Source organism: Schistocerca americana, chromosome 6, assembly GCF_021461395.2.
Source record: "Schistocerca americana isolate TAMUIC-IGC-003095 chromosome 6, iqSchAmer2.1, whole genome shotgun sequence".
Classification (NCBI taxonomy): domain Eukaryota; kingdom Metazoa; phylum Arthropoda; class Insecta; order Orthoptera; family Acrididae; genus Schistocerca; species Schistocerca americana.
Window position 1 is genome coordinate 189,007,586 of NC_060124.1, and position 15,537 is coordinate 189,023,122.

General features: G+C 39.0%; 1 protein-coding gene and 1 non-coding gene across 2 annotated transcripts in view; one reads left to right on the plus strand and one right to left on the minus strand.

The window, feature by feature from the left end:
• The first annotated feature begins 4,224 nt into the window (after positions 1–4,224).
• Positions 4,225–4,299, plus strand: Trnal-caa. Its single transcript has one exon. It is a non-coding gene; the product is annotated as a tRNA-Leu (tRNA).
• A 3,220-nt stretch (positions 4,300–7,519) lies between these two features.
• Positions 7,520–15,537, minus strand: part of LOC124619510 (ornithine decarboxylase 1-like) — a 206,702-nt gene continuing 198,684 nt past the window's right edge. Inside the window, exons 9-10 of the mRNA XM_047145956.1 lie at positions 7,928–8,127; positions 7,520–7,729 (exon numbers count right to left, since the gene is read on the minus strand). Of these exons, the coding sequence (XP_047001912.1) occupies positions 7,606–7,729; positions 7,928–8,127 (324 nt within the window). The 3' untranslated portion in view covers positions 7,520–7,605. The remainder of the gene's footprint in view (positions 7,730–7,927; positions 8,128–15,537) is intronic.

The window sequence follows — 15,537 nt, forward strand, 5'->3', positions numbered from 1 at the left end:
TTCATGTGGTGGACCTCCATAATTATTCTGATTAAAATTTGGTCTCTCATTTCTTTCAAAAGTCCTGTCTAGCTTGTCCACATATTTGAGAAATTGTCTGTTAGACTCATTTATCCCATAGACCAGTCTCTCTGAACTCTTTTTGATGATCTACATTTCATTGCATCAATTGTCTTAATTTGTCAAATGGCTTACTAAGATACTTAAATCTGAAGTTGCTTTTCAAAGAAAAATTTCATAGTACCATTGCTTTCTCTACATACTATACCATTCAGAAACTTATATTTAATTTGCACTTACCCTCCTTCAGTCCAAATTTCATTAAGAAGCTCTTTTTGAAATCATTAAATCTCATTTCAGAACTAGTGTACTGGTTGGCCAATGAAAACATCGGTCATGTCATATGCATAGTTTTTCTTACAGTGTTGGATAAAGTCTGCAGCATGCAGTTTAAACTCCCAATGTACCACCACAGCTGCTATTGAAACATTTTTGTACTATCCCCTCCTGAAGCTCTACGAATCTTTTGATAAGTTTCTGCACTTTTTTATCAACAACTTTTTGATGTCACTAACCTGGTACCAAGCACTGTGGGTTTCGAATCTGTGTCAGATGGCATGGACCTTGATTACCACTAGAGGTTTCTGCAGCCATCACACAGTAAGCTGTGGCTGCATGCGTCCCTTGCCCGCGTATAGTGTGAGGGTGTCACAGTGGAGCACGTGGTCCTAGCAGCCAATAGCAACGTTCCCTATCCTGTATTTAAGTGCCTGCCTCTCGTTCAGCTAGGCATTCTGCTATTCACGTGAGTCTATCAACATCTTGCCTACAGACAGCATGTTTGTGTTAGATTGTTTCCATGCATGAGTGAATGTTGTGGATTTGTTAGGTTGTCCCTTGTGACCCCGTTGCTTCTTGCGTGTTGTTGTTCATAAGGTCTTGCTCAGACGTCCATCGTTGTTCATGTCTATCCTTTGCCATTCATTTGTTTGTTCACCGGCCATCCTGCGTGGTCCCAGCACACTTCATTCTCGGCAACCCTGCAACCAGAACGGTCGTGGTTACAACAATCAACATGACTACTAACTGTCAAAATTTACTAGTTGGTGTTAGTTTTAAAATTTTTTACTTTCTCAAAAAAATCATTTCATTTGTACTACTTCTACTCTCAACTGAGAATTTTTGTGTTTAACGGAAGTGATAATATTCTCTAATATTTTTATTATTTTCATAATCTCAAGTGCCAAATTTGACTCCACATCTGCCAATCTACTGTTTCCACACAAGTGCTAAGCTCTTTCCACCCAGGCTCAACTGTGGAATTCAACACATGTAATTCCTCTACTATCTCCACGACCTGCACGTGGTTTGATTATCTGATCTTTTAGTTCTGAGTTCTTGTCAATCTGATTTTTATTTATTTATTTTTTCCTATATTGATTTTTAGTTGACTATCTGCTGCTTCCAAATAGTGTATTATCTGTTGCCCTAGTTGGTACTTTCAGCTTTAAATTTTTGTAGTTATGTCCCAAATCATTTTCTCCAAACTGTGAAAATGTTTCTGCCTGCTTCTACGTGCAGATTATTTATGGCTGCACTTGCTCCTATTAATGGATCGTTAGTGTCCACAGATGATAATCCTGCAATAAAACTCTGACTGAACCTGAAACTGCATTTACTGATTGATTTTCCTCACTTCCCTGCTTATTCATTTTGAATACTCACACACAACACTCTTTTTAATTGCAAAATACTGTTTCTGATAATACAACAAATAATACGGTATTTATCTTTGCCTAGTGGCTGAGATCTGTAATCAGGTCCCAACAGCTTTTCTGCAGGATCTTACTTCCACTTTTGCAAATAATATTTTTGCCAAGCTGCTTTTCTGTCCACTTCTTATTGTTGTTTACGTTCCGTTGGATGCAACTGATGGACAGATTCCATGTAGTAGTGCAAAGTTTGGTTGGTAAAATTATACCTCAATCAGCTACACATTAATAACTTATTTACACACATTTATTGTGTATCCCAGCTATCCTCCACACTTCTAACATAGTCATCTTCTGATAACTTAGTTTACAAAATATATTTATCAAATTACATTTAGAAAGTTTCATTACCAAATATTCTGTCAATACAATTTTGAAGTAAACAAATGTTTGGTCATAATGAATGTACCGAGTGATCAAAAAGTCAGTATAAATTTGAAAATTTAATAAACCACGGAATAATGTAGATAGAGAGGTAAAAATTGACACACATGCTTGGAATGACATGGGGTTTTATTAGGAAAAAAAAAATTAAAAAAAGTATTGCTAGATGCATGAAAGATCTCTTGTGTGCATCGTTTGGTGATGATCGTGTGCTCAGCCGCCACTTTTGTCATGCTTGGCCCCCCCAGGTCCCCAGATCTCAGTCCATGCGATTATTGGCTTTGGGGTTACCTTAAGTCGCAAGTGTATCGTGATCGACCGACATCTATAGGGATGCTGAAAGACAACATCCGACGCCAATGCCTCATCATAACTCTGGACATGCTTTACAGTGCTGTTTACAACATTATTCCTCGACTACAGCTATTGTTGAGGAATGATGGTGGACATATTGAGCATTTCCTGTAAAGAACATCATCTTTGCTTAGTCTTACTTTCTCATGCTAATTATTTTTGTTCTGATCATATGAAGCGCAATCTGTCAGGCATTTTTTGAACGTTCATATTTTTTTGGTTCTAATAAAACCCCATGTCATTCCAAGCATGTGTGTCAATTTGTACCTCTCTATCTACATTATTCCGTGATTTATTCAGTTTTCAAATTTATACTGACTTTTTGATCACCCAGTATTTCAAGTATTGGCTTTTAGGTTCTGAGACAAAAATAAAGTAATGAAATGCAGTTAACAATATTTGACACATAATCACAGATTTCTTCTAAATTACTAAATAACTTTTTGTGCTAACACAAATTGGAGAACCTTAGACACTTTGGAATAATGTTACAAGCTTCACATTCCATACAAAAACTTTCTTTTGTCAGAATCTTAAATAGGTCATTTGTTTATCTAGGACATTTTCAGAAGATTTAATAACAAAATTAATTACAGACATTCTGAATCTGGCATTTTTAACAACGTGATTCCCTAAGATTCTACATGAGTTTAATTATGGCTGATATTGTGAAACATTTTGAATTGTTAATTCAGCTTTACATGAAAAATCGAATTTGAGTGATTAATTTGTTAATTAGTTACAAGCAGAACTTTGATGCTAACATTACCATGATGTCTTCACTTTTATTTATTTATTTATTTATTTTTTCAAAAGTTTTCTTTAACCCATATCAAATTGCTCATTCCAAATAATGCATTACTCATGAAACTTCCTGGCAGATTAAAACTGTGTGTCGGACTGAGACTCAAACTCGGGACCTTTGCCTTTCGCGGGCAAGTGCTCTACCAACTGAGCTACCCAAGCACGACTCACACCCCATCCTCACAGCTTTACTTCTGCCAGTACCTCGTCTCTTAACTTCCAAACTTTACAGAAGCTCTCCTTCAGACCCTGCAGAACTAGCACTCCTGAAAGAAAGGATATTGTGGAGACATGGCTTAGCCACAGCCAGAGGAATGTTTCCAGAATGAGATTTTCACTCTGCAGCAGAGTGCACACTGATATGAAACTTCCTGGCAGATTAAAACTGTGTGCTGGACCAAGACTCGAACTTGGGACCTTTGCCTTTCACAGGCAAGTGCTCTACCAACTGAGCTACCCAAGCATGGCTCACGCCCCGTCCTCACAGCTTTACTTCTACCAGTATCTCGTCTCCTACCTGCATGGTCCGCAGGAGAGCTTCTGTAAAGTTTGGAAGGTAGGAGACGAGGTACTGGCAGAAGTAAAGCTGTGAGGACGGGGCTTGAGTCATGCTTGGGTAGCTCAGTTGGTAGAACACTTGCCCGCGAAAGGCAAAGGTCCCAAGTTCGAGTCTCGGTCCGGCACACAGGTTTAATCTGCCAGGAAGTTTCATATCAGCGCACACTCTGCTGCAGAGTGAAAATCTCATTCTGGAAACATCCCCCAGGCTGTGGCTAAGCCATGTCTCCACAATATCCTTTCTTTCAGGAGTGCTAGTTCTGCAGGGTCCACAGGAGAGCTTCTGTAAAGTTTGGAAGGTAGGAGACGAGGTACTGGCAGAAGTAAAGCTGTGAGAACAGGGTGTGAGTCGTGCTTGGGTAGCTCAGTTGGTAGAGCACTTGCCCGCAAAAGGCAAAGGTCCCGAGTTCGAGTCTCGGTCCGGCACACAGTTTTAATCTGCCAAGAAGTTTCATATCAGCACACACTCCGCTGCAGAGTGAAAATCTCATTCTGAATGCATTACTCATAATTACAGATGCTGGCTAAATACCTTCATCTCATAGGTGGTAAGCTAATTAGCTATACTACATCATATACATAATGTATGCGCTATCACCTGATCATAAATCTTGAGGCAAAATTACAAATTGTGTTCTGTGTAATGCAAATTGGATGGTATACCAGAAAGCTGTCTTATGCAGTACTGAACAGTTCATAAAGTGTCACTCATTAAGCCCTATTACAGCTCTATCCCATTCAATTTAACTTTTACTACAAATCACAAAGCAAAAACAAACTTCCACTGCATGAGACACCAGCAATGGCTACACAAACCTCTAAGAACAATCATTTCATATACACAGCATCTCCATGATGTCACAGAATGATAAATAACATCACTACTCATTTCACTCAAGATCACTTGAGCTATACACTTAGGTTTCTGGCTAACGTCAGCCTCAACAAGCTTGTCACATTACAAAAAATTGAAATAACTGTAAGAAACAACATGATCTTTGTAATCAATTATTGTTTTACATTCAATAATTTAAATTGTTCTCTTGAGTTTCTGACTAAACTTACTCTCAGAAATAGTGCCAAATACAGAAAGAAATAGCCAAATATTTGACAGAAAAGAATAAAAATATAATCACTGGTAGTTTACTTATCAATAATTTAAGCTGTGCTCTTGGGTTCCACCCCTACCATACTGTCATACATTATGGCATATTTGGAATAAGCAGCATAGTTCACAAATATCATAGATTACACTAAATACTAAGACAACTGAAGATAAAATTTAATAATTTTCAGTTGTATCCTTAGTAATGTAAGCTCATGACGTCAAACAGAATGTCTTTGGTCAAAGCAGATGCTTGAAATCAGATCATGTACTTGACCCTAGATGTGACCACTAATGAACTGTCCTCACAAACAAATGGCCACAACAAAATTGTGGCCAATAACACTGCCAGAACATGCAGCAGAGCATGACTTGCTCAGTTCCAATGATCACTTCACATCCTGTATCATCTGGGTCCTTACCCTTAGAAGAAGCTTTTCTGAACTTTGTAGATGGGAGTTTTGCTTGCAAAACTTCCTTCATTCCTATCATCCTCCTGGCCTCAATCTCCAATAACCCCCTGCATCACACCTGCCTCCAACATGCCCCATAACTCCAATTTGACCCATACTGCACTCACATCCTCTTCCCCATAGTCACCTTATCCTCTGTTCTGCCCCCCTCCCAGTTCACTCCTCTACAACATTGTCATCATGTGCTGCATGAACTCATTGGGGATAGTGTCCATCATGTCTCTAATCTCTGTCCCACGCACCACGCACCTGCAGCCTCTCCCTGTGTGTGTGTGTGTGTGTGTGTGTGTGTGTGTGTGTGTGTGTGTGTGTGTGTTGGTGTTACTGCAATGATCCTTGTTTCTGTTAAAATACCTTTGCAACAGTGAAATGGTCTATAACATGCAATCAATAAAGATGCAAAAAACAAAGCACACTGTAGTCCAACAACTGCAAGATGCAAAAGCACTGTGATGTAGTTGCCGTCAGTCTAGGCACAGCTCAGCATTGTGTTGGTGTGCAGCTCTTCCATTGCTTTCACTGAATCCATACACTAGGTTCTTTTCTGCCAAGTTTTCATCAGTAAACTTATCCATAATACTGCTGTGTATCATTGTTAACCCAAAATTAACACTGTACAGAAACAACATTTTTGGCAGACCTGAACTGTACTGAATGCCAGCTTGAGACTAATAGGTTGAAGAGGACATTACTGTTGTCAAAAGCATTTACCATATAGGAATGAAAACACAACACACAGTGAGTACCACCAACATCTGCACCATTGTGCTGTATTTTTAGTGTAATAATGATACAAAGCTAACTGGGGCAAGGCATCAAATGCAATGCAATAGCTGTAACAAGCTGCCAAAGACCATGGTTCCCTTATACCAAAATACTCAGAACGTATCCACAGAGCTTTGCAGTTATGTATCACTATTTCTGAATCACAAAATTTATTTACATCTTTATCTATGTAATTAACTATTAAACAGTGAAAATTTTATGAAAATAAATGCCTGTTATGGGTGAAAAAGTATAGTAATCCAAGACAAAGAAAATAAAAAGGAATAAAACTTAAGGAAGCCAGGTTCGAATTTAATATCCCTAAATGTTAGAGTCACTATGGATATATGAATTTAGCTACAAACATAGAAGGATTATTTGCATTTTAACAGACACAAAAAACAGAGAAGTCATCTCTATGACACTAACTAATGAGGACCACCCTAACGATGTTTCAGAGCAGCTACACAGAGTTCTTCCCAAGAATTAAGTATTTAAACATTTAACAGTGATAAAGTAGTTAATATACAGATGTTTTCAATTTTCCACACTGAAAAATGCACAGAAAATTTCATTGCACTGAACAAAGGATCATTTGAAACCCTCCATCTCATTATGCTATTGCAGGAGATTTTGAACTGCACTCCATTCACATGCCGCAGACAGTTAATATCCTTGAAGAAATGCATGCAGTTCAAATAATAACTAGTATGTAATCACATTTAGCATTTTTAAAAAGGTATTTTTGAATGAACTGTAAATCTCAAATGACCAAAATGTTTGTGAACATGACATATATGGAGATTTATAGCTCAGTTGCTTTATTAAGCTTAATGCATCAAGTAATATTATACAGTGCACAATGTTATTTAACAAACCATGCCCTAACAGTCTGACAAAACATATACTCAAAAAATATACATGAAAATCACATTATGAATCCAGTCTTGTGTGACACCATACATGTCACGTTGTGCCTAAGACTGCAGTGTTCTTTGTGGCATTTAAAAATAACCTGCACAGAAAAAGGTAAGATTCTGCTGTAACAATACTAGACACTTACATCAGATCCATACAGATACATACAGAAATGCTATACATAACAAAGTGTTGCATCTATACCACCAAGAAAGGTTATGTATACATTGGAGTTTGTCAAAATGAGACATTAACGTAAAGACCAAGTAACATATGGCTGTTGATGTAGCTATTAGCGTATCTTTGCACAGAAGATGAGCACAACAAATGTTTATCTGTCATTCATGAAGCACAAAAATACAATTTATATTGCAGCTGTCATGTTCTGTCTAATAATAATTTCAAAAATCTTGTATATGTAATGTCCCACCTCAGTAGGTTAATATACAAAACCTGAAAATATATTGGAGTCTTATGTTGAGAAGACAGACTTTTCATCAATGGTGTCCCTGCCAGTCCCTAGAGGCAAGTTTGGTGGGGAGTTTCCAATGACAAAATGAGTTTCTTTCATCAGATCCTTATTTTTAAGCAGCCTCCTGGAGTCAGAAGTAAAGAAACAAATGTCATAATATGGGAATCAAGTAGAGAATAAATATTTTCCATATCTGATTAGATTAAATTAAACAATGAATAAAATAACTTGACTGACAAATAACTGAAACTGTTTTAAAAAGTTTCATGTTCATAAACACATTAGACCCTATAACTAATTTTTAATGAAAAATTTCACTCACCAGCCATGTTCATCAATCACTGTGTGCACTTTTGGGGTGGGAAAGCCACTAAAGGGAGATGCCACTTGTAAATTGTAAGCACCCATATTCTCAAATACCAGCCAGTCACCAATGCTCAGCTCTGGCAGCAAAATTAAGTTTACTACTTTATCTATGTCTTCACAAGTTGGACCCCAGATAGAACTGGGGTATACTGCATGCTTTGTTCCCTTTAAAAGAAGTATTAAATTAAATTAAGAGTGGTTTATTGCACATTGTTACATAACAAGTCATAGTATGGCTGCTTTCAAAGTCAATAATAATACATCTGAAGATATTTAAAAAACAAAATTATATGTAGAAAACTGTATTCTGACAATATTATCCTTTAACATTAATGGTTTGATTGTATGACAGCTGCATTTATTGAATTAGACTGAAATCCAACTTCGTGATTTGTTAGAAACAAAGGAAGTTTGTCAATGATGATGATGCATGCAGTATTCCATAAAGCAGAACTACAAGAAAATACAGTCATCTCACCAGATTAAAACACTGTGTGAAAAATTATACAAATATGCTATTTTAAGAGACAATATTTAAGAAAGGCTGTTGCTTTTCTATTTTAAAATACCATGTTTAAGTAATAGCTCCCTCTCCAATGGAAATCAACTTTTCAAAGTAGTGACCATGCAGGCAGGGAGACTTGCATGTTCGCATGAAGCTGTGGGCTATGTCGGCTGTAGCACAGCTACTGGCAGGGTCTCCCATGCTGGAGAGGTGTCAGCAGATGAATCATACATAGTGCATGCCAGAACACCCAATCCCTCCCACATCAATTCCCACAGACCTTCCCCAGGTACCCATTCAAAAGTGTAATGCAATCCATGCTGAGGGGTGCATGGTACATGGGAAGATGTGTCATGAATGGAACCTCAGGGATACTGGTCATCCTCCATTAGCCTTGCACCTTGTGGGTCCCCATGGTGTGGACTGAATATATTCCCAATTCACATGGGGCCAAAATGGAAAACACAGAACAAAACCAAACAAAAACTGAGAGCTTGGTGAGACCTAAAACACCAAAGCATCGGGACTGGAACTGATGGAAGTTCTTCCACAACAGGATTGGGCACTAGACCAGTTCGAGAAGTGGAAATTGTCACTGAGAAATTGGACAGGGTCAAGATCAAAGCCTTGGTTGTGACTCAGAGAAGAAAACTTCTCAGAGAACAAAAGGGAAAGGAAGGAAATGAATGGCTTCCGAAACATAAATGGAATGGATTAAGGGTCTCAAACCTAAAACCTCCAAAAAAAGACTGTCTCAGAGTGAAGGGACTAAACAGACTCCTTCTACTTCCAAGACAGGGAACAAGGATTGAGTATAATACTCCCACTTCTCCGAGCAAATGAATTCAGAAAAGTAAAGGCAAGAAATAGGAAAAGAGGCCTATAGTGCTGCACTCTCAGTTTTCAGAATGGCGGTTACAAAACAGGGCTAACTGCTGGTCAACATCACCTCACATCAGGTGGAACTTGTTCAGATGGCTCTCTTTGAGAGGGTCAAAGGGAGGGGGAGGGTTGCACATTCAGGTCCCAAATTCAGGATGATGTATCTGGTATCTGGACAAGAGTGTTCAATTTCTTTTTTGGGGGGGGGGGGGGGGGGAGGGGGGGCCAAGAACAGTGAATTGGCTTAAGGAGATGTTGACCAAAATATCATCATGGGAGGAGGTGAAGCTGCTGGTCAAGACAGCTCCTGAACTCTTAAAGACCACTAAGATATCAGTTTTGGTACCGAAACTTCTTAAGGATACTTACACAATGACTATGTTCATGAAAGTATGAGTGCAGGACCAGAAGGTCTCAATAGAGGACTAGAGTGCAACTAACCGAAAGGTTATACTGGATGGCCTAATCCTTGAGGTAAAAGTCAGTGAAGAATACCTGAGAGCCATGAAAGAACAGGACCTGAAACTGTGCTTAGGGCTCTCATAGGTTACCAGCAGGATAATCAAAGCCATTAGGAATGGTCATGGCTGCAAGTTGGTGGCTACAAGTGTTGCAGATGGACCTGCAGTGCAGCAAGGAGGCCACTGCTGTCCTGAGTTGCCTTCTGAGAGGACAGGTGGTGGACATTACACTTATCTAGGAAAATTTGATTTATGCTAGAAATCTAAAGAACTACAGAACATGCATTTATGTCAACAATGTAATTTCATTCATGCTGATGGTTGACATTTGTGTCAGGGACTTAGTGACTATAAGGATGCTGCAAAAGGAAGGTATCAAGAGGGAAATTGTACTGGCCTTGGCTTATATTCCCTATGAGGACAGTGTTCCTCCTTCCCAGGACATGAGGAGACTGGTAGACAGCTGTTCACAGCTAAATGAACAGCTGTTGGTTGGTTGTGGTGCCAATGCACACAACTTGCTGTGGGGAGTAGTGACACCAAAAGCAGAATTGAGTACCTTCTCGAATATTTACTCTAGAGTGACCTGGAGATCCTGAACAGGGGTAGCAAACCTTCCTTCAGGAATAGAAGAAGAGGTGAAGTAACTGACATAACTTTTGGAATCATCTTAATAGATAGTTATATCAAACAGCATCCTGTGGTGGTGGAACCATCCTTATCTGACTAGGTGTATATCAAGTTCTTGGTTGAAATAGGTCCTAAACAGACCATGACCAACAGAAATCATAGGAAAACAGACTGGGACTTATATAAAAAAGACTAACACTCAACCTATCTGAAGTCAGAACTACAATACAGTATCTAATAGCTGTTGAAAAGTGTGTGTGAATGTTTAGTGCTTATGGACACTCAGCAGCAGGGTTATCAGCACCCTTACATGCATTAAAAGAAACAAATGTGGAAAAATATTTTAAAATGTGATCATACCCACTAAGACAACAGGAAAGAATAAAAGATGCAATAAAGGAGACTAAAACATAAGTAAAACAAGAAGGGAGCAAAAAGGAAGGCACAGGAAAATGTCAGTGGCTGATCACTTACATAAAATGTGGACAAGCCAGTCACCCTGAAAACATATTAAAACCACCTCTCTAAAATCTTGATAAAAAAATTTGACAGTTCAAAAAACTTTAATACTCTAACCATATTCGTCTGATCATCACCTAAAATATATTGCAGATTGGTCAGAAAATCAGCCAAGGCCCACCGGTCAGAAAATAAAATGCAGTCCAATAAAAGACGTCACACAATGATCTATACACCTCAAGTGCCACATACTGGATGGTCCTCTTGCCAGATCAAGAAGCCATGCATCATATGGCTGTGGCCTATGCAAAGTCAAGTGAAGAAAACCTCATCCTGTGTACGTGGATGGAAGGAAATTCACCACAGCCGTGGTGTGGGCTTTACTACACGGAGCTTATAATCAGTCACTTCCAGCCACTCGTATTCCCACTGATGCAAGAATCTTGAGCTCAACAACAAGGTGGTGGCATGCAGAGGGATACCACAATGAAATACCTGAGGATCAAGACATGCCTCCTTGGCTGCTAGACCTGCCCTTTTGTTACCTGCCCTAGTATATAGCGTAAAAACACCTCCTTCCCCAGTCGTTGCAGTTGGAGCAGGGCATCCTGGACAGTCTGGACTACATTATCTGCTGGGTACAAAAGTTTCAGCACATGGAGCGTACTTAGAGAATGTGAACAGACAAGAAGTTTAGCATTGGAAGATCATATCATCTGCTCCAGTTTTTGTGATGGTACGTTTTCCGTTAAATGTTTGTAAGATGATAGTTGACTTTTTGTGTTGGCTTCAGTCATCTAGTGAAAGTAGAATGCAGTATCATCGGCTGCAGAAATTACCTAGTTCAATGTGTTTGCCTCATTTTTGGTGCTTCAAATGCCATTTCTTCGAATGTGGTTCCTTCTTGATGTTTATATAAAAAAAAGTAGTACCATAATTCATTTTTCCTGTTCACTAGCAAATTATTACAACAGCGACCTGCACATTGTTCCACTCTCACACACACCGAGAGTTCACTGCTGACTGACTACAGTCAAAGACGACTCCAGCATCAAAGACGTTTCACACAACACACAAGCTCCACTTGTAACCAATCTCTTTGATATTCTTCGTCACATCTACTAATATTAATCAATATGCTGTCACTCTCAAACATATAAGCAAATTAGCATAAAATAAGGAAAATTACAATTCACAAAAAAATATTCTGACAAAAATATAAGAAAACATTTACAACCTCCATCATTAGATTTGGTATCGACAAATCCGGTAGAAAATAACACATCTCCCAGATCCATGACACAGTGCACGCAATATCGCATATAATTCTGCATCAAATATAGTAATGGCTTAAGGCAGTGGGACCTAGAGGCCATGATCCAAGAAAACAACAGAGCAAACAACACAGTTCCTCAGTTTTGATCCATCAGTAAAAACAACTACATAGTTTTGGTGCTCGGATAAAATGTCAGAAAATATCGCATTAAATACAGAAGCAGGAGTGTAATATCTCCTCTACTGCACTAAATCTAAAATTATGCTGGACCTCAGCAGTAACCAGGGTAGCAGATGGTGGTTGTTGTTGTTGTTGTTGTTGTGGTCTTCGGTCCAGAGACTGGTTTGATGCAGCTCTCCATGCTACTCTATCCTGTGCAAGCTTCTTCATCTCCCAGTAACTATTTCAACCTACATCCTTCTGAATCGGCTTAGTGTATTCATCTCTCGGTCTCCCTCTACGATTTTTACTCTCCAAGCTGCCCTCCAATACTAAAGTGGTGACCCCTTGATCCCTCAGAACATGTCCTACCAACCGATCCCTTCTCTTAGTCAAGTTGTGCCACAAACTCCTCTTCTCCCCAATTCCATTCAATACCTCCTCATTAGTTATGTGATCTACCCATCTAATCTTCAGCATTCTTCTGTAGCACCACATTCCCTTCTTGTCCAATTTATTTATCGTCCAGGTTTCACTTCCATACAAGGCCACACTCCATACAAATACTTTCAGAAACGACTTCCTGACATTTAAATCTATACTCGATGTTAACAAATTTCTCTTCTTCAGAAACGCTTTCCTTGCCATTGCCAGTCTACATTCTATATCCTCTATACTTTGACCATCATCAGTTATTTTGCTTCCCAAATAGCAAAACTCATTTACTACTTTAAGCATCTCATTTCCTAATCTAATACCCTCAGCATCACCCAATTTAATTCAACTGCATTCCATTATCCTCATTTTGCATTTGTTGATGTTCATCTTATATCCTCCTTTCAAGACACTGTCCATTCCATTCAGCTGCTCTTCCAGATCCTTTGCTTTCTCTGACAGAATTACAATGTCAACAGTGAACTTCAAAGTTTTTATTTCTTCCCCATGGATTTTAATTCATACTCCATATTTTTCTTTTGTTTCCTTTACTGCTTGCTCAATACACAGATTGAATAACATCGGGGAGAGGCTACAACCCTGTCTCCCTCCCTTCCCAACCACTGCTTCCCTTTCATGCCCCTCGACTCTTATAACTGCCATTTGGTTTCCATGCAAATTGTAAATAGCCATTCGCTCTGTGTATTTTACCCCTGCCATCTTCAGAATTTGAAAGAGGGTATTCCAGTCAACACTGTCAAAAGTTTTTTCTAAGTCTACAAATGCTAGAAACATAGGTTTGCATTTCCTTAATCTATTTTCTAAGATAAGTTGTAGGGTCATTATTGCCTCATGTGTTCCAACTTTTCTATGGAATTCAAACTGATCTTCCCCAAGGTTGGCTTCTACCAGTTTTTCCATTCGTCTGTAAAGAATTCGTGTTAGTATTTTGCAGCCATGGCTTATTAAACTGAGAGTTCGGTAATCTTCACATCTGTCAACACGTGCTTTCTTTGGGATTGGAATTATTATATTCTTCTTGTAGTCTGAGGGTATTTTGCCAGTCTCATACATCTTGCTCACCAGATGGCAGAGTTCAGTCAGGGCTGGCTCTCCCAAGGCTATCAGTAGTTCTAATGAAATGTCGTCTACCCCCGTGGCCGTGTTTTGGCTTAGGTATTTCAGTGCTCTATCAAACTCTTCATGCAGTATCATATCTCCCATTTCAACTTCATCTACATACTCTTCCATTTTCATAGTATTGTCCTCAAGTCCATCACCCTTGTACAGACCCTCTATATACTCCTTCCACCTTTCTGCTTTCTCTTCTGTACTTAGAACTGGGTTTCCATCTGAGCTCTTGACATTAATGCAAGTGGTTCTCTTTTCTCCAAAGCTCTCTTTAATATTTCTGTAGGCAGTATCTATCTTAACCCTAGTGATGTACACCTCTACATCCTTACATTTGTGCTTTAGCCATCCCTGCTTAGCCATTTTGCACTTCCTGTCGATCTCATTTTTGAGACATTTGTATTCCTTTTTGTCTGCTTCATTTACTGAATTTTGATATTTTCTCCTTTCATCAATTAAATTCAATATGTCTTCTGTTACCCAAGCCTTTCTACTAGCCCTCATCTTTTTACCTACTTGATCCTCTGCTGCCTTCACTATTCCATCCCTCAAAGCTACCCATTCTTCTTCTATAGCATTTCTTTCCCCCATTCCTCTCAATCATTCCCTAATGCTCTCCCTGAAACTGTCTACAACCTCTGGTTCTGTCAGTTTATCCAGATCCCATCTCCTTAAATTCCCACCTTTTAGCAGTTTCTTCAGTTTTAATCTACAGTTCATAACCAATAGATTGTGGTCAGAGTCCACATCTGCCCCTGGAAATGTCTTACAATTTAAAACCTGGCTTGTAAATCTCTGTCTTATATAATCTATCTGAAACCTTCGAGTATCTCCAGGCCTCTTTCATGTATACAACCTTCTTTTATGATTCTTGAACCAAGTGTTAGCTATCATTAAGTTATGCTCTGTGCAAAATTCTGCCAGGCGGCTTCCTCTTTCATTTCTTACCCTCATTCCATATTCACCTACTACGTTTCCTTCTCTTCCTTTTCCTACTACCGAATTCCAGTCACCCATGTTAATTAAATTTTCATGTCCCTTCACTATCTGGATAATTTCTTTTACGTCATCATACATTTCATCAATCTCTTCGTCATCTGTGGAGCTAGTTGGAATATAAACTTGTACTACTGTGGTAGGCATGGGCTTAATGTCTATCTTGGCCACAATAATGGGTTCACAATGCTGTTTGTAGTAGCTTACCCACACTCCTATTTTTTTATTCACTATTATACCTACTCCTGCATTACCCCTATTTGATTTTGTATTTATAGCCCTGTATTCACCTGACCAGAAGTTTTGGTCCTCCTGCCACCAAACTTCACTAATTCCCACTATATGTAACTTTAGTCTATCCATATCCCTTTTTAAATTTTGTAACCTTCCTGCTTGATTAAGGGATCTGACATTCCACACTCCGATCCGTAGAACGGCAGTTTTCTTTCTGCTGATAAGAACATCCTCCTGAATAGTCCCCACCTGGAGATCCAAATGAGGGACTATTTTACCTCCGGAATATTTTACCCAAGAGGACGCCATCATCATTTAACCATACAGTAAAGCTGCATGCCCTGAGGAAAAATTACAGCTGTAGTTTCCCCTTGCTTTCAGCCGTTCGCTGTACCAGC